General features: G+C 46.1%; 1 protein-coding gene across 3 annotated transcripts; it reads right to left on the minus strand.

Annotated features, from left to right (window-relative positions):
* Nucleotides 1–5,620: 5,620 nt before the first annotated feature.
* On the minus strand, nucleotides 5,621–19,335 carry CTNNBIP1 (catenin beta interacting protein 1). 3 transcript variants are annotated; one of them, XM_081341365.1, is made up of 5 exons: nucleotides 19,188–19,335; nucleotides 11,213–11,264; nucleotides 10,724–10,845; nucleotides 10,175–10,265; nucleotides 5,621–7,864 (listed from the first exon to the last, which is right to left on the minus strand). In XM_081341365.1, exons 3-5 carry the CDS (start codon nucleotides 10,817–10,819, stop codon nucleotides 7,806–7,808), a joined length of 246 nt encoding a protein of 81 aa, XP_081197491.1. In that variant the 5' UTR covers nucleotides 10,820–10,845; nucleotides 11,213–11,264; nucleotides 19,188–19,335; the 3' UTR covers nucleotides 5,621–7,805. The 3 variants fall into 3 exon arrangements, with proteins under 3 accessions (XP_081197491.1, XP_081197490.1, XP_081197492.1); XM_081341364.1 differs by lacking the exon at nucleotides 19,188–19,335 and adding an exon at nucleotides 17,992–18,253; XM_081341366.1 differs by lacking the exon at nucleotides 19,188–19,335 and adding an exon at nucleotides 11,590–11,791.
* Nucleotides 19,336–19,642: the final 307 nt, after the last annotated feature.

Genomic DNA, 19,642 nt, shown 5'->3' on the forward strand with positions numbered 1-19,642 from the left:
GTTTGCCCTGTTCACCGCCCTGAGTCCTTCGGGAGAAGGGCGGTATATAAATAAAATTATATTATTATTATTATTATTATTATTATTATTATTATTATTATTATTATTATTATTATTATTATTATTATTATTGTTGTTGTTGTTGTTGTTGTTTTATTTATTTATTTATTTATTTATTAGTTTTTATAAACCGCCCTTCTCCCGAGGGACTCGGGGCGGTGTACAGAGGAAGGAAGGTATACAGATCGAACAATAAAAATAATAAGAAACACTAATGAACACAAACTGGGACCCCAATTAACGCTATCATGCCAGGCCAGCCTGCTGAAACAGGAAAGTTTTTAAGTCGCGACGGACGGTACGGAGGTTGTTGTTGTTGTTGTTGTTGTGATTGGTTATCATTAGTGGTAGTATTGTCATTATCATGATTGTGATTAGTATTAGTATTGTCACTACAATCATCATTGTTGTGATTGTATTATTATATATTATATTATTATATTGCTATTATCAGGATTGTCATTATCATTAGTGATATTATTAGTATTGTCGCTATCATCATCATTAGAAGTAGTATTGCCATTATCATTATTGTGATTGTGATTATTAGTATTAGTATTGTCACTATTATCGTCATTATTGTTGTGATTGGTTGTTGTTATATTATTATTATTATTATTATTATTATTATTATTTTTATTCTCTGTGGGAGCGCCAGCCCTGTGGAACCAACTTCCCCTTGAGCTCCAGATGGCCCCGGATCTCCGGTCCTTTCGCCGCGGCCTTACTGACCTGGACTGACAGGGATTTTTAAAATGTTTTTAACTTATTATTGGGGCTGCTAGTTTAATTCTTTTTTTTAACTTTTGTATTATTGTATTTTTATTGTTGTTAGCCGCCCTGAGTCCTTCGGGAGATAGGGCGGCATATAAGTCCCAAAAATAAATAAATATTATTATTATTATAAGGCTCTTTTCCTTTCCAAGAGGTGGGGTGGGTTACGGCCCCCTCCCCGCCCACAGAACCCCTGAATGGAATTTAAAATACAGACATTCCAATCAGGTTTAAAACACAGGCCTGAAAGAACAAGGAGAAAAAGATAAAACCTGGATGTTGTTTGGTCTTGCTTCTACAGTCTACGTGTGAAAGGAGAAAGAAAGAAAAGAGGAAAGCAATGCTGTGTTTCTTTTTTTTTTCACCCACTGAGGTCAAATGCTGGAATAAATGACAAATAACAAGTAGGCGGAATCTGCATTTGGGGCAAATTCTCCAGGACTTGGTCAAGGTGGAGGCGAGACAGGAAGAACAATGCACAAAGACTAGGCGGGGGAGAAAAAAAAAAGGAACGTTAAATGTTCAGTTTCATTGTGGCCACCATTGTGGTCTGTGGTCCTTCCTTTGGTGGTGGCCCAAGAAGGGGGCAGAGCGGAATTTCTCCCTCTAAACCAGGTGGTTGTTAAGTCCGTCCTGCCTGATTTTAGGACCTGTTTTGCCCCGGTTGTTCAGCGAATCTCCACCGCGAATTGCGTTTTGATGATGCTTCTAACAAAACCCCAAGTTCCCCAAGCATCAACGTTTGCAGGATCCAACCTGGGTCAGTCATCGGAACCAGAGGTTTCATCTTCCAAGCTCATCCACAAATAAGATAAGCCACTTGTCTGAAATGGTATAGGGTTTCCTGCCTGAGCAGGGCGTTGGGCTAGATGACCTCCAAGGTCCCTTCCAACCTATCATCATCATCATTATAACCTTTATTGTCATTTTTTTTTAGTCTAAGTGCATTGGCCCACATTAAAAATGAAATTCTGTTGCCTGCTTTCAAAAGAAAGCATCTATCTACCTATACACATACATCACGCACATTTGTATGTATACAAATACATATACACACACACACCGTACATATATATGCGTTATGTTTTGCAGAGTTTTTGATGGCTTCCCGACCCCACTTCGCTGGAAGGCCGGCCCAGCCTGGCAGCCCCTCGGCTGCCTTTTTTTGCAAAATCAGAAAATACACAGAATACACTTCGAAGCCTCTGGGGTGTTACTGTTTCCAGCTTAGAGTTTTATTTTTAAATCAGTCACGTGGGCCTGCATCACACCAGAGGATGGCAATGTCCTCCAGGCAGGGCTTCTTTTTTTTTTACACACACACAAAGAGAAAAATCAATGTAACTGATCCGTTTCCTGTTGACGGCCTCTCCCAGCAACTTGCATCTCTTTGCCTCCAAGGGAAAAAATAAAATCCCTTTTGAAAGAGAGAAGAGATTCACGTCCAGGATAGGAGCAGTAGTGGAGAGTGGGTGGATCCAGGATAGGAGCAGTAGTGGAGAGTGGGTGGATCATTCTGGGCCACCCTCAGGCACACCGTCCTGGGTGAGGTGGGGGTGAATGGCAGGAAAGGTGTTCAATAAAGGCGCGGCAATCTCTTTGGGGCAGCCCTGCCTTTGGAAAAAAAAAAAACCAGGTCAATTGACGAAAGAATAAGCCACCGTGAAAAAAAAACATGGCTCAGCCTTTTAGGAAGATGGAAGGATGGACCTACTGGCTGTTCGAGTCCAGGGTGCCAACCACGGGCAGCCTTCTCTCTCTTGGCTCTGGAGTGGTAGAGTGCTCTTGGACACGGAAGCTCCATTTTACCATCGTGCCTCTGAACTGTAAACAGGAAGCTCACACAGTCAAGATGTGAAGGCTTCCTCAGCTGCTTGTCTTCTCCGTCACAGGGGATCTATAATAATAATAATAATAAAGTTGGAAGGGACCTTGGAGGTCATCTAGTCCAACCCCCTGCTCAGGCAGGAAACCCTATACCAGGGGTAGGCGACCTCGGCTCTTTTATGACTCATGGACTTCAACTGACTCAGGAATTCTGGGAGTTGAAGTCCACGAGTCATAAAAGAGTCGAGGTCGCCTACCCCTGCCCTATACCATTCCAGACAAATGGCTGTCCAGTCTCCTCTTAAAAACCTCCAGTGTCGGAGCATTCACCACTTCCGGAGGCAGGTTGTTCCACTGGTTAATCGTTCTAACCGACTGGTGGGCAACCAGGCCCACAACTCAAAAGCGGCCTTTTTCTCCGTCAATGCTCCGAAGCTCTGCCTGGAGACGAGATCCGACTCCGTGGTGGGTGTGAATTTCTTCCCTGCTGCTCATTTGAAAAAAAAAAAAGAGCATAAACAGCAGCGCGCCATCCTACAGCCCAGGACGGAGCCAGCCGCGTTAGACCCGGCTTGCCTCTGTTATTAGCGTACGCACGCGCCTTTTATTCCGATGGCATATTAATTGCATCTTTTGCTCCGCGGTTTATTAGCACAATTATAGGCCTTTGCTCTCCCCGTTCTTCCACCGACCTGCCTTGCCTCCTCCTTGTTATTTCTCCAGAAGGATGTTCGGCAGTCCCAACCCAAGCTTAGAGCGTAGCCATATTGTTAATTAATTAAGGAATAATGCAACTCCTCAGCGAGGCCCTTTCTCCTGCAGAGAGAAACTGAGCACTTGTAATACTAAAAAAAAATTTTTTTTTTTTAAAAACAGAACATGGGATTCCCTCCCTCAGGCGTGACTGATGGATCCCCTTGTCCTTTGCACCCACCCACGCGATCCACCCCAACATCCTGAAAGGCAAGAACTTGAGACACAAAGCTCAGGCAGCTTCCAATGGGGAGGCGTGACCGCCTGGGCGGGGTTAATTTAACCGCCAGGAAGTTGAAATCATAGTTAGAAGATGGTCTGTTAGGCCCACGGAATCCAGCCCAGCGCTCGGTCCTGGATCCAAATGAAATGAAAAGATCTCAAACCGAGGGTCCTTGGTTCTCTGAACTGAGCACCGATGATGTTACCTAGTTGGGTCATGAAAGGTCTGCAAGAAAACCACCACGCTCAGCCAGCACCAAGGACCCCATAATACTCTTCCTCCTCCTCCTCCTCCTCTTCCACTGTGCAAACCTCACTCCCTTCTAGCACTGATGATGTTACCTAGTTGGGTAATGAAAGGTCTGCAAGGAAACGACCAAACTCAGAGAGCACCAAGGACCACACAATCCTCCTCCGCTTCACAAACCCCACTCCCTTCTAGCACTGATGATGTTACCTAGTTGGGTCATGAAACGTCTGCAAGGAAACAACCCAGCTCAGAGAGCTCCTGTCAACCCTGAGCTACAAATATTCTCCTTTTATTGGAGTCGCCAATGTCCAGAATTTGCTTGAAGACCAGCAGGCCTTCTCTCACGTCGGTGGTCCCCGTTAAGCTTGTTCTATCAGGAAAGTATTATTTGATTTCCTATTAATTTAATACTAGGAAATTACTCGCGGCCTTCAGCCTATTTGAAACATTATTCCCTGGCGTGGACACGAGAGAACAGGAGCTAAATTTCTTATTGTACTGTTGTTGTTTTTTCCCCCCTCCCCGATTCCGTTTTGGTAATAGAAGCCCATCGTCCTTTAAGGGGACAGGAAGATGGTGCCCGAGGAAGAAGCAGAAATTGAAGCCCATCAGGTGAACAAAATAGCACGGCAAGAGGGGGAGGAAGGGATAAACGTCCAGCCCAAAATCTGGCACTGCGCCGCTGCCTAGAAAAACAAAACAAAACACGCCATCTGGGATTATACGATCTGGCTCCTTTTTAAGTAATTGGCTCCCCGCCAAGCTAATGTGGGAGAACTGCGCCGGAGCCCACCCGCCAAGATGAGACCCGTTGGGAAGTGGCAGCCTGGCGGCTAATTTGCAGCCCTAAAAACATCTGGCGAGCGAAACAAGCAATGCGTAGGGACAGGGGCGGGAAGCCAGCGACTGGCACCGGGCAAGGCTCCTGTGGTCGATCGTGGAGGGGCACAAACTGCACCGCCCAGAGTTTAATAGGGAAAAAGGTTTGGGAGAAAGCTGGCCCTTTGCGGGATATAAATCTTTCTTTGAGGGTGTGTGTGTGTGGGGGGGGGGGAGTGCCAGGGCAAGGGGAGCCTGAACGTGAGAACTAATCGCTTTGGGACTGACTAGGAATATTACTTGAGGCAGGGAGGACCAAGGGCACGGCTGGCGGGTGGGCCTCTTGGAAAGAAGCATCCCCCTTGCAGCATTTTTGGGCATCTCCACTTGCAAATGTTCAAAAAGAAGCAACCTGAGGGGTCCTTGGTGCTGCCTGAGCTGGGTGGTTTTCTGGCAGACGTTTCATGACCCAACTAGGTAACATCATCCGTGCTAGAAGGGAGTGGGGTTTGCAAAAGTAGAGGAGGGGGAGGGGGAGGAAGAGGATTATGGGGGTCCTCGGTGCTCTCTGAGCTTGGTGGCTTTCTTGCAGACGCTTCGTTACCCAAACTAGCCAACGTTATTTATTTATTATTTTAATTCCATTTATATCCCGCCCTTCTCCGAAGACTCAGGGCGGCTTACAAGCTTAGCAGTGCCCTCCTCCTCCCCTCTTCTCTTTTTTTGCCACAACCCCCACTACCTTTTAGATCTTCTGCCCTCTCCATCCCACCACCCCACACACCCTGGTAAATTCTGCTTTTGTTATCGATGAACGCAAAAAAACAAGATACACAGAAGCGCTCTTAAAACTGTATATTTTCCCACCCCTTCAAGGTACATTTTAGCCCTCCAGAAGTTTGTTTTTTTAAAAACAAAAACAAAACAAGAGACACTCACTTTGCTTTTCTTAGCAGTTTGGAAACGCCGAGCACACACCACGGCCTATCTATCGCCACATTGCCTATTCAACCCATCCAGACACACCGGATTGAGCTTTAAATGGGCTTTCTTGAGGACCTGTTTCCCCCCCGCCCCCCCCAGAGGACGTTTATACCATTGGCAATGATCCTAGGTCGGCACCAGTTGTTCGGCATCTCATCCCTATACAACACAGAAGGACAGCATTGGGAAAAAGGGCTGGGACAAGAGCGAGCCGCCTTTTTAAACGGCTTTACAAACGGATTTTTGGAACGGGAGGCCTTGCAGCCGGCAGAAGCACAATGCAGTTTTTGGGGGAGAAAACATACCGACCGAATTAAGAGCAATGTTTAAAGAGAGCATTGTTGAGGGTGGAGGTGTGTGTGTGGGGGTGTATGCTGAGTTTTTGGAAGAGCAGCACTGAAGGAGATTAAAAAAAAATTAAGTTAACGAAGCAAAACAAAACAGCACCAGGCGGGGATGGAATTTAAGTTGGTCCTGACCACAAAACCACAGTCCAAATTGTACCATTTATTGAAAAGGAGGCTTAAGACACAAACATCTGTTTGATATTCTGGAGGGGGGGGGGAAAGACAATTTCCTATAACACAAGGAAGACAATCTGGAGTCTCTACAGTGTGGAAAATAGGTATAACCTAGAAAAAGAATTTGTCCTTTTCAAGAGCGCTGGCCTTCCGCACCCATATATATATATTTTAAAATAAAAAAAGACCCAAAATCTAACTTTCAAGAAGAACTTAACATTTTACTGAAAAGGTAAACTAGATTTATTGTTGAGTTCCCGGGGGGGGGGACCACCCTTGGCAGCCAAGAAATGAAGCTTAATTTGCAGCCCCTGCAAATCAATTCTCATTTTCTCCTAGGCCAAGTGTTTCTCAACCTTGGCAACTTTTTAAGATGTCTGGACTTCAACTCCCAGAATCCCCCAGCCAGCAATGCTGCCTTTCTGCACGGAAATACATGGAGCTTTTGGGATCCTAATACTCTGGTCTATAACTAATACCGTGAATTGGTTCTACCACCTGGAGCCCAGGTGTAGATTTTCCTTCCCCCAAAAGCAAGCTCAGAAACTAGATCGATAGCGACCAGCAAAAAAATAACAACCCAGGTCCGATTTGAAGAGAAGGGCCGCAGATTTTCGCGACCCAGTGACGCCCGCAGTGTCGGCAAATCTCCTCCTGAGTACAAATGTGGTTCCTTGGTTATTATTATTTTTTTTTTAAAAAAAAATTGGAGATTCACTATCTCAACTCTGGGCTTTTTGAGCACTTCCTCCCAGCCTGAAGACGCTCCAGAAAACCAGGAATTTCTTGAGAGGTGGTAGCCACAGAGGGTGGAAAGGTTAGGGGGAAAAAGTCAGCCCTTAACAACCGGCTTCTTCTGAAAGGCAAGCAAGCTTATAATAAATAGAGCCAAAGGCCTACTTCTCCCACTGTCTCTCGAGAAACCGCAGAGCCGTAACTAAAACACACAGATTCCCCTCTTCCCCGCCATCCCAACCCCCCCCCCTCAGATTCCAGCAAAACACTGACCTCAGCCAAACATCTACAGGCTGCTTCCAGTTGCCCATGACCAAGTTCCTCTCCAAAAAAATACACAAGCCTGACCTACATAAGCCCTGGGGCCTGAAGGCTTGGCAAATGGGGATGTCAGCAACCGTTCATTAAAAAAAAAGGAAAGGCAAAAAAAAGCAAAATTAAATGAGGGAGGGAGAAGGGGCTGTCGAGTTCTCTGAATCTGCCAATCAGTTCACTTTTTATGGGTGGAGGGGTGTGTGTGTGTGTGTGTGTTTGTGTGTGTGTGTGTGTGGGGGGGGGGTGTTAAGCCAATCCTCAATACATTCCTGGAGTTTATCCCGGATCGGCCACAAACCTAGGGATCCAAAGTAAGGGAAGAGAATCGAGGGCTGTGAAATGCATTGAGGATGGGCTGGAGATGAGAGGCGAAAGAATTTAGAGCAGGGGAAGCTATTTTGGAGGTCACAACAACTTTAGGGAGAGAGCAAAGGGACTGAAGTCAGAAGGGGGCGGGGGGGGGCACGTCCTCTTATCTTCCCTCAACTGCCCAGCAACGTCGTTTGCCCTTTTCCAGTTCTCTATAGCGCAAAGAGCCGCTCCAGTTACTGTCTTCTGTCTTCGGTCTCCGATCTGGAAAATGCCATCACGCCGTCCTCGGCACCTGAGAACACAAAAAGGGGAAAAGAGGTGGGCTTCTTTTGTTGAGCGCCAACACTTGAGGGTAACGGTCTGGCTGCCTTTGGACTGGGTCTCACAAACGCTCGGCCAACACCCCCCTCCCGCAAAAAAAAAACAACCACTGGGAATTCTGGGAACTGTAGTTTTCTCCTCTGCCAGGCAGGCATTGCACAAAACTGGGGGGGGGGGGGAGAGAAACACGGCCTTCGCGCGCTGCTCAATCGATCGGAGCAATTTTTAAAAAGCATCCTTGGCCTTCGTTCCAGTATGGAGTAAACAGTTGCGGATCTCACAGGGTAAATGCACTCTCCGTGGCATCTGCTTTGATGCAACCTGTGCATATGGAGCTAACGTAGGTATGACAACCGCATAACAGGTAATCCACGTTCTCACAACTATTGTTGAGAGGCTCTCCAACCTCCAGGAAGTTTACTCCCTTTACAACGGGCTTTGTGGAATGGCTGTGTTGTTTGGTCCTAGTCTACCTGCCCAGACTATGTTTGCGTCTCAGCTCTGAGCTCCCCAAGGGATCCGGCTTCTGCTAGAACCAACTTAGCTCTATTGCTATAGCAACCAGGGCTGCCAGAGCCACCAAGGTTGGTCCTGCCACTTCAAAGGGAAGCATCCAGGATTCCAGCCGAACGAGCCGACAGCTCTGCCAGACTCCAACTTTCCCTTTCGTTTCACAAACAAACATACACTTGGGATGTGCCACAGGTACTCCTAGTGGGAAGCGTAAAGCAGCATTATTGGAACAGCCTCTTTTTACTCTCTCTTTTAACAGGCAGAGCTAATGCAGGGAAGATCAAAACAGGCTGGGAAGGAAGGAAGGAAGGAAGGAAGGAAGGAAGGAAGGAAGGAAAGGAGGGAGGGAGGAAGGAAGGGAGGAAGTTAGGCAGGCTGCAGGTCTGTGCTTCTCAAGATGAGCAGTGTTTAATATTCATTTGTTATGTATATGTAGGAGTGTGGGTCTATACATAGGTTGCATATAGAATGTTTAGGTGTGTGTCACGTACATGTTCACTTTGAGAGCGGGCAACTAAATTTCATTTTTGATGTGTGCCATTGCACCCACAGTAAAAAATGACAATAGAGGTCATCTTATCTTATCTTTTATCTACACCTCGGCTCCGCTGTTTGGAACTTCTGAGCCAGGTCAAAAGAGTGATCCTGAAGCCTTAGACCAGGGGTCTTCAAACTTGGCCCTTGGATGACTTGTGGACTTCAACTACGCGTGCCTTGCTGAGGAATTCTGGGAGTTGAAATCCACAAGTCATCCAAGGGCCAAGTTCGAAGACCCCTGCCTTAGATTCTCAACGACCCTGAGTGGGTCGGGACTGCATTAGTTAACTTTGATCACCATTCTCCTTGCAGCACTTCCAGACAAATTGGGAAGCTCGACTTAGCAAGGAACACCTGAACTGAACTGAAGCCGAAGGGGGCAGCCACTGCAAGCCACAGGGACCCTCGGCAGCAGAGTCACTTCAGGAATTTTGCCCATCCGCTACTAACCGGAGGAAAGCGGAATGCCGACTCTTTGGCAGCTGGGGAAAAGCTGTTCTGTTAACTGCACCCGAACCAGCCCTAGTGGAAGTAACATTGGGGAATAGCCATAGAAGAGCGTGTCACAGGTTTGCAATTAGGAGTAGTCGTCCTACATTCCCGGGTCACTTCTGAACAAGCCAGAAAATCAGCGGTGACAGCAACTTGGTTTTGAAAGTCACTTTTTGCACACAAGGCCCGCTGAGCTTTGGGACACACGTTGTTCAAACAGGTGTGAATTGTGTTTTCTAAGAGTGTGGTGCCATCTAGTGGGCTGCTGGATTTTAGTCTTCTGGGCCTGTTCTCTCATTGAGGAAATGCAGGATTTTATTCACCTCCCTAATGAGCGTTCGGTATTGCCCATCTACGGATAAGTGTTATTTGATGGACTAAAAACGTTGAGAAGGAAATGTACTCGCCAGCCTGCTTTAACGGGACACAGTCACACGCTTCAAACACGCCCAAGCTAACCGTAGGCGAGAAGCAGGAAGTTTGAAATCCATTACATGTATCGGTAGCTGCATTTGTGCTCCCGTTTTTATAGATCCCCAGAGTAAGTAATGAAAATACTAAACGGAGAATCCTGGTTTAACATTAAAAGTGTGTGTGTGTGTGGGGGGGGAGAAACATATTATGGGTGGTGTAGAGAAGGCGACCCCCTGTGCTTTTGCTATTTTTCGCCCTTTCAAAACGACCCAAGTGCTTCCACATTAGTCATTGGTAGCCGAAGAAGCTATATACCGTGACTCACCTTGGTCAATAGAGTGCTGAGGAAGCTGGCTAAGCTGGCTGTTCACTACGCCTGCGTATGTCCGCAAGAACTCCTCTTCGTTGCTGGTTAACTGGAAAAGGGGCACAACAACAAAAACCCGGTCAGGCAAGGCAAAGCAGCTGGCAGATCAAGTGCCTGCCCGCCTGCTTTTTAAGTTGGCGGCACATTGGGGTGGGGGAGGAGGGAACGGACTGGCCCCGAATTGTGAGAAGTATTCTGGGAGTTGAAGTCCATGAGTCACAAAAGAGCCGAGGTTGCCTACCCCTGCGCAAGAGAATTGCACAAGGAGCATGGGGAACGACCCTCGAGATATCGCAAACCGTGTATCTATATTGACAGGTCATCTCTTAAGGCTGTGGAGATTATATAGAGCGATCATCTCAGAAATAACTAAAAGGAATCCTTTGGCGGCTTGCAAACCCACAAAAACTGCCTTCGGGGAAAAGTCAGCGGGTAAACCTGATTAAAACCAGAAGGATGAAAAATCCGGGCTAGCAACGCTAATGAGCTCCTGGCATGGATACGTACGTTTGATCCCATCTTTCTAAGCATTAGCAGGACCCTCACTTTCTGCTGGATGTACATCTCCTCCGGACTCTTCCCAGGCGCAGCCTCACGGTTCATTCCCTTTTTCCCAGTTTTGAAGACTTCTGAAGAGAGGACGAGACAAGAGTTATCGACTGGACTAGATTAACCCTGGGGGTGGGAGAGAGACTCTGCAGTGCCAACTGCCAACAGCCCTCAGTACGAGGAGCTCAGGTTGTCACGGGAGTTCGTGGTCCGTTCTTCTTTGTAGGGGGAGAACTTCTGGAAGCTGGATGACTTTTAGTAGATCCCGCAGTAAGCAGGGGAATGGACTAGATAACTTTTTAAGATTCCTTCCAGGGTGACTTCATGATTCCGTAACACAGAAATAAGGCTTCTACTCACTCAAAACAAGCCACACGTTTAAGGGCTTCCACGTTACTTACTGCCACTTTCCCAGCTCCACAGAGGAATGAGAATGAGAAGACTCACCCGAGTACTTGATTGTGATCTGTTAGCCTGGAAAATGCCACAAACAGCAACCCTGTGAGAACAAAGCAAAAAAATAATAATTTTTTTTTAATAAGACACCCCAAACTAGTTCCAAATATGTTAAATATCCCGCTTTCGTTCCAGTCTTGCCTGGTGAAAAATTGCAAGTCGTTCTCTACCCCAGTGTTTGAACATTAGCTGTAATTAGTTTTTGTTCTTTTAATGTTAGATTAAACGTTTCAGCTCCTGGAGGAAAACTTTTGTCTTCAAAAAAAAAACAACGGGAGGACAATTAAAAGAAAAAGAGTTCATTTGTTGGTAATAAAAGTAGTTGAGCAGGAAGAAGCGAGTGCCTGTTTTAATGGAAGCTGTTTTACCGTAAGGAAAATTTGTTTTGGTCAGAGTAGCTTCACAAAGTTGATAAGACACACGGCATGCAATGCTTCTCAACGTGTATATAAACACATCGGCAAATCCATAATAGTTTTAGCCACAACCAACAGGGCATTATTTGTGCAGTCCACATAAGGTGTGTTTCCATTCTCAGCCCAGTATCCTAGGAGATTAATGCCTTCCTTTCTCGAAGTTCCTGAAGTAACAGAAAAAGATGACAGAACTTGCTAACTGTTTATGTAAGCATGCTTAATCTCACTACCAAACTATACATTTTCAGGGTTCAGACAGCATACCGAACTACGGTATAAACAAATTTGTTTGTCGGACTGTTAGATAGAGACTTGGCCGAACGGTCACAGCTACAGATATACAATGCCAATTATGGCCAGCCTTGTTGTGATCCACCAGACAAGTGAACAGAATTGATGGGTGATATGGAACTACCCTAATCATCGGATGAGTCTGCTTTTAATGGTCCCATTTCACAGATGCAGATGGGAGCTCCCACACAGCGCTAAAGCACTTCTCTGAAAGTAAGCATTTATTATTAACATCATTACTGTGCCATCCAAATCTCATGATTCTGGATGGTGAGTAAGAATTGCCCGCACAGTTTTAATCCATCCATTTGCATAGGCAAAATGCTTTTTGATACTTATTTCTTACAAGGAGGGCTATTTTACAAGTACACCATATGCAGCCTGAAGTAGTTAAAAAGTCAGATACATCAAAGCTACGTTGAAATCCCAGACAAAATTAAAACCCTCACATTACATGCTTCAGCTTCACATGGTTTTGTGCCGTGTTGAGTACGGATTTTGGGATTTTTCCTGTGGCTAACACAGATAATCGGATTTTCTAAAAAAAAATTGTTTGTTTCAAGCAAAGTCACAAAACTTTTATCGTTGTTAACTATAAAGCAATCCCATGGCTGGGATTTAAGTGACGGGGCTTAATGCATTTTTATCGTTTGCCCCCCACCCCACCCCCATTAAGCTGGCTACAAAGTAAAACTGGCATTTTTTTCTGCAAAACTACCGCTCCGCTCCTTCAAGAATTCACACGGTTTCTCCCACAGACATTTTGCTTAATGGAAAGCAACAATCAGATTCAAGCGCACACACAGTAAAAGCGATGAACTTTAGAAGCACAGGGCTACATAAATAAGCAAGCAATTACCCAGGGAACTTGTCTTGTCATTACTGATCAAGTAATCAAGTAATTTTTTTTATTTGTGGGAGTGACGCCTGCGAAGGAGGTTTTTTTTCCCTAAATCCCCAGCATTTCACAAGGGAAACTTCGTGTTTCGGTTTAAAATTGGAAAGGAATGCTTAGCTTCAACTATCAACGAACAGCATTGCCCAAGTACCTGAAACCGGACATTTTGAGGGGAATATGTAGACTGTCAATGGTTATGTACTAGGACGGTCCTAGGAGCAACCAGCAATGTTTAAAAAGACAGCTGTACAACAGCTGATCCACCACCAAGGCCTGTGACAATGTGCACTGCCTGTCTAAAAAAAAATAATCACACATGCAGCGCTGAGTTGTTTTCTCAAGTTATTACCCCAAGATTAAAGAAGATTAAACCTTCACAGGGCCTTTAATAGTTACAATATGCTTATACTTATAAGGGCATGAGAACTGCAGCCTTCTTGTTATACAAGACAATCTTCCAATAAACAGTGGAGCATTGAAATTGGAGCTCCCTTGTCTGCTGCCCTCCTCATAGATTCTCCCCCCTCCATTCATTCAGTCCGATTCATGACCTTGAACCGGAGACTGAATTAATTCACAATTCTATAGGGGTGCCCGCAATGCAGAATGCATACAGTTGTCCATTTATAAGGGAACAGTAAGATCCGGGATGTTTTAAAATCACAAGCTTATTTCTACCCCATGTTTCCAAGGGCTGCTTTAAATTTTAGACAAAGCATGCACAGTTCTCATTAAAAAAAATAAAAGCAAATTAGCAGCTCTTAACCCATACTTTTGCCTTTTGGTACTGTCCATAGGGTTTTCATGGCAAAGATACTGGAGTGGGTTGCCATTTCCTTCTCCAGTGGATCACGTTTTGTCAGATTCATCATGAGAAAGGCAGGGCTAGATGAATCAAAAGTTGGAATTAAGATTGCCGGAAGAAACATCAACAACCTAAGATATGCAGATGATACCACTCTAATGGCAGAAAGTGAAGAAGAACTAAAGAGCCTCTTGTTGCGGGTGAAGAAGGAGAGTGCAAAAGTTGGGTTGAAACTAAACATTAAGAAAACCAAGATCATGGCATCTGGCCCTCTCAATTCCTGGCAAATAGATGGGGAAGAAATGGAGGTAGTGACAGATTTTATTTTCCTGGGCTCCAAGATCACTGCAGATGGGGACTGTAGCCAAGAAATTAAAAGACGCTTGCTCCTCGGGAGGAAAGCCATGACAAATCTAGACAGCACACTAAAAAGCAGAGACATCACCCTGTCAACAAAAGTGCGTATAGTCAAGGCTATGGTCTTCCCAGTTGCAATGTATGGCAGTGAAAGCTGGACCATAAGAAAGGCTGAGCGCCAAAGAATTGAAGCCTTTGAACTATGGTGCTGGAGAAGACTCCTGCGAGTCCCTTGGACTGCAAGGCGATCAAACCGGTCAGTCCTAGAGGAGATCAACCCTGACTGCTCTTTAGAAGGCCAGATCCTGAAGCTAAAACTCAAATACTTTGGCCACCTAATGAGAAGGAAGGACTCACTGGAGAAGAGCCTAATGCTGGGAAAGATTGAGGGCAATAGAAGAAGGGGACGACAGAGAATGAGGTGGCTGGATGGAGTCATTGAAGCAGTAGGCGTGAGCTTAGATGGACTCCAGAAGATGGTAGAGGACAGGAAGGCCTGGAGGAACATTGTCCATAGGGTCGCGATGGGTCGGACACGACTTCGCAACTAACAACAACAACAACAACCCATACTTTTAAAAAAATGCTTTCAAATGACATTTTAATTACGACAACTTGAGAAGCTGCTACAGAAATGGCAAATCAGTCCTGTTCTGCTTTCCCAATGCAACTGGCAACAACTATAGTTGCTCATAAATATACGACAAATTATTAATTGAGCCAAAGTTTTTTTTTTGGGGGGGGGGGAAGAAATCAAGCATTTGTTGAAAAGAAGTGTTAAACACAACCTCTTAAGGAAAAGCTAAAAACGACTGCCAATACTTGATGCGAACAGTCGAAAGGCAGAATTTAATAAGTTGCATTTTGCCTTAAAAGCCCATATGTAATTTTATTTGTTGACAACTCGTTCCATCTTTCCTGAAATTGTTTGGACAACAGTACAAAACATATTCCTAATTCTAAACTATTAATGCTTCACGTACAATATCTCGTTAGCTCCAAGGTTCCCTACAAAATCAGCAGCAACCGCAGTAGGTAGATGCTGTTAAACAAAACAGGAAGCACAAATCACTTCTAATTTCCCACAAGAGGTTGTTAAGCTCCGAAAAGCAAGCTCTGCACTGCCATTTAGTACAAGGCCAGGAAGGAAATGTGTTATCCACAGGACTGAGGTGTGAGATTCTGAGTTAATCTGCAGACTGCAAGCCTGTAATCTTTTTTTTATGAAAACTAGGCTGTAACTATTTAAAAAAAACATAACAGGGAAGGAAATGTCCTCAGCAGGATAAAGCTGATTTCCTTTCTAGACAAGGGTCAAATGTGAAACTTCTTTGCAATAAAAGAGTTAATAAATGTATGGTAACAAAGTGGCCTGCAACAGAAACAAGTTAACCACGTTATGACCAAGTACTATATTTACAGATGCCTTTCTGAAACAGCCTAATCAAGAGCTTATCTAAAAGCTTAACCGGTGCTCGATTACTGCAGACTCTGTTTACCAAATGATTAAGTTATAGTAAAAGGCAGAAGATTAATACCACTATTAAGCTTTGGGCCACAGTCTCCAATTAATCCACACCTATCCTCAATTTATGCAGGATTAGCGTACATGCGATCAAACACTTATCACACCGATTTAACTTACTTGTGTCTATCTGCCAGCCGAATTGTGCAAAATATTTGAGCAGAGATGGCAATGTGCACATACCATGGGTAACCCTTATAAACAGGGTTTATAAACAGTCCAGTTGCTAAAATACCATACGTCGCCAATTCCAATGTTAGGATTTTTTTAAAGGCTTAGTGTATATTATTCAAGCAGACGAACTTGTCAATCTTCAAGTGGGATGTGACTGTGTTCCTCACTCAAAAAACTCCTACCAGTCATTTGTCTACTATTTTTCTGTGCTCTGAAGTGAGGCAAGCATTACAAAGGGGACTTCCTCAAATTCTTCTCCTTATTCAACATTTAACAATAACATTAGCTAGCAAACCTGCCACTTACAAACATTTTTATGTCCATCTTTGAGTGCTGTATTCCAAATACTGTCATCATTCAGCACATACCTTCTGATCAGCGGAAAGCAAGCATGTTGGTTTATGACATCCCCAGATTAGAATATCGGAGCCCGCTCAGAGTAAAACTGGATTTCTGGTTCCAGTTGTGGCAAACTAATCAACTTGTGCCAAAATTAATCGATGTTATCCATTCTGTTAGCACCAGACAATGCAGGTTGCACAGGTACAACTTTTGCAAGTACCGTAACTTACCTTCACTTTTATTTTACTGAAAAGTAACAGTCTCAACTGAGCACGGGGTCCATCTGATGACAATATCATACAGGTAGTCCTCGACTTACGACCACAATGGAGCCCAACATTTCTGTCACTGCAGTTGATACGTTAGTAACCTGGTTGTTAAATAAGGCTGGCTTCCCCCCCTTAACTTTGCTTGTCAGGTTGCAAAAAGTGATCCCATGGGCTTGGGACACCGCAACGGTCATATCAACCACTTGACAGGCATCTGAATTTTGATCACGTGACCCTGTGGGGATGCTGCAAAGGTCGTAACTTTGAAAAACGGTCGTAAGTCACATTCTTCAGTGCTGTTGTAACTTTGAGCAGTCACTAAACGAACTGTTGTAAGACGAGGATTACCTGCACTCTGGTTACATGACCTCTGCTGTGCTCCATAACGTCCCATAAAAGACTTATTTCAATACATGGAGGGGGGAAAAATAGGGCCGCATTTTTCTTAACAACTTATTAAATCGTCAAAAGCAGGCTGAGGAATTCTGGGAGTTGAAGTCCACAAGTCATCAAAGGGCCTGCCTTCAAACAAAAACACAGTGGCACTGAGCATTTAAAGCCAAAGGGACACGACCCACGCTACGGAAAGATCCTAAAGGCTGGATCTGCCGAGATGCCAACCTTGTGGGGGAGGGGGGGCCCGGCCCGTTGGAGCCAGCCTTGCCCAATTTCAACAGCAAAAGGTGTGAGGCAATAAGAGACCGCCACTGAGAATAATTTCGCCGTTCTTTAGCCCTCTTTTGCAAACCTAGAAAAGCCCTGGACTCAGGGAGCTGGTTAGTTAGGCGGGTGGTGGGGAAAGAGCCAGGGACACACCACCACAACCGGCCGACAACTGCCAACTCGGCTGCCAAAAGTTGAGAACTCAAGAGCAGTAATAAGAACCTCCGGCACGTAACTAACATAAAGGTAAAGGTTCCCTTGCACATGCGTGCTAGTCGTTTCCGACTCTAGGGGCCGGTGCTCATCTCCGTTTGAAAGCCGAAGAGCCAGCGCTTGTCCGAGGACGTCTCCGCGGTCCTGTGGCCGGCATGACTAGACGCCAAAGGCGCACGGAACGCCGTTACCTTCCCAGCGGAGCGGTCCCTATTTTTCTACTTGCATTTTTTACGTGCTTTCGAACTGCTAGGTTGGCAGAAGCTGGGATGCGTAGCAGGCGCTCACTCTGCTACGCGGCACTCGGGATTCGACCCGCCAAACTGCCGACCTTCTGATCGACAAGCTCAGCGTCCCAACCCACTGAGCCACCGCGTCCCTAACTAACATATACAACCCCAAGAAACTGCACAAAACCCCAAGGATCATCAAGTGCTAAGCTTGTAAGCCGCCCTAAGCTTGTAAGCCGCCCTGAGTCTTCGGAGAAGGGCGGGATATAAATGGAATTAAAATAAAAAAAATAAAAAATAAAATAAGTAGTGCGGCATTTAAGGCTATTCAACAGTTTGGGGGGCAGGAGAAAGGGAGGCTGACACAGGGAGAGAGAGAGAGAGAGAGAAACACACAAACCTGAAGCAGGGAAGAAGCAAGAGTGACTCCATCTTGGAAAGAGACAAAAAACACAGGCGGGTGGGGGGGGAGGGACGGAAGAGAGAACAGCCGTCGGGGAAGAGGGAGGGGGCGTTGGAAGCCTCGCGAGCCAGCGCGCACGCGCAGACGCGCGCGCTCTCTTTCGGCGAGGCCGAAAGGCGCTTACCTGAGGCGGTGGGTCGTTCTTTTTTTTTGGGGGGGGGGAGGAAGGGTCCTCGAGCCCCAAGCGCCGGACGGGCGACCCCTCCTTCCCTTCCCTCCCTTGGCGGCTGGGGAACGAAGGAGCCCCGGGCGGGCAGCCGCCTTCCCCTGCGATCCGCGAGCCCGGGTGCGCCGGAGGAGCGAGCGAGCGAGCGACCGCCCCTGCTGCTGCTGCCGCCGCCGCTGTTGCTGCGCCTCTTCCTCCTCCCTCCGCCGTCGTGACTCAGAGCGGCGGCGACCGAGGGAGGGAACGGAGGAGGAGGAGGAGGAGGAAGAAGAAGAGGAGGAGGCGCCTGGGCGGCTCCGGAGGGGAGGGAGACGCCGCCGCCGCCGCCGCCGCTGCAGCCGCCGCCGCCTCCCGAAACGCGGCTTGGCCGCTCGGCCTTCAGGCGGCAACATCGCGACGACGCGCCTGAGGTAAAAAGGGGCGGCGCTTCTAGGCCGTAGTTGAGGTTCGGGCCAGGCGGTGGGCGGGCCGGAGGAAAGGGGCGGGGCCGGGGAGGAAAAAAAAAACAAAAAACAAACCACACAACAACGCCGTCCCTCGCGCCGCGTGCTGGGCGGGCCTCGAGCGGCGGAATGAATGGGAGGGCGTGGCTTGCTGCGATCCCGCCCCCCGATGGGCGTATCTGGATTCCGCGATGTCCGTTCTCACTCGGCAAAAGGCGTGCAGGGGAAATCCGGGTTTTCCCCACCGTGGGAACGTTGTCAGACGGGCGGGGACTCCCAGCGCCCGGAATCATGCTGACTGGGGAATTCTGGGAGTTGAAGTCCACACTTCTTAAAAAGTTTATTTATTTATTTATTTATTTATTAATGGGATTTATATCCCGCCCTATCTCCCGAAGGACTCAGGGCGGCTAACAACAAAAACATATAATAAGTACAGAAATTATGATAAAAATAAAATTAAAATCATCTGTGCAACGGTGCAAAGTTGTTGGGAAAGAGGGCGGTAGGAGGATCCCCGCCCCCCCCCAGGAGGGTCCGGTTCTGATGATGCCCCCATCGACCCCTGGTCCTCTTCTCTTTCCTTCCACCTTTCTCAGCGTTACAGCATTTCCCCAAAAAATGGTTTTTCTAGGAATGACTTTTGATGGGGTGGGGGTGGGGGAAAATACAGATGTAATGAATAGTAAATAAGTGTACGAGAGTACTCACTCTTCAATCGAAGTTCTGCATACAAGCGATCTCAATTTTAATCTCCAGTATGCCCAAATGAGGTTAGCACGATAGTCCTATCTGGAAAGTCAGTTTAGTGTAGACCAGTCTTCTCAACTTCAGAGCCTTCTAGAAACTCCATCAGTACAACCCAACATGACATGATGAGAATTAAGTTGTAGACGTTTGCAGGGCAGTTTCATTGGTAAAACTGTACAGGAATTATGTGTGCGTGTGTGTATGTATATATATAATATATATGTGTGTGTATGTATATATATAATGTATATGTGTATATATATATATATATATATATATATGTATTTCTCAAATGTTAACTATTTAGATTACCTTGCTAGGCCCCAAACATGGGGCAAATCTTTATTTCCTGTTTTCAGCCTATCTTGAAGGCTATCAAACAGGCAGTAGTCACACCGGACAATTCATATATTTGT

Source organism: Vipera berus, assembly GCF_964194415.1.
Source record: "Vipera berus genome assembly, chromosome: 17".
Lineage (NCBI taxonomy): Eukaryota > Metazoa > Chordata > Lepidosauria > Squamata > Viperidae > Vipera > Vipera berus.

Bases quoted from the DNA above. Each gene is read 5' to 3' on its own strand.
- CTNNBIP1 (XM_081341365.1), bottom strand. From the start codon at position 10,819: ATGAACCGTGAGGCTGCGCCTGGGAAGAGTCCGGAGGAGATGTACATC. The intron at 10,266-10,723 runs GTACGTATCCAT...CCCCTTTTCCAG, and splicing joins TTAGAAAGATGGGATCAAAC to TTAACCAGCAACGAAGAGGA. The intron at 7,865-10,174 runs GTGAGTCACGGT...TTGTGTTCTCAG, and splicing joins TCAGCACTCTATTGACCAAG to GTGCCGAGGACGGCGTGATG.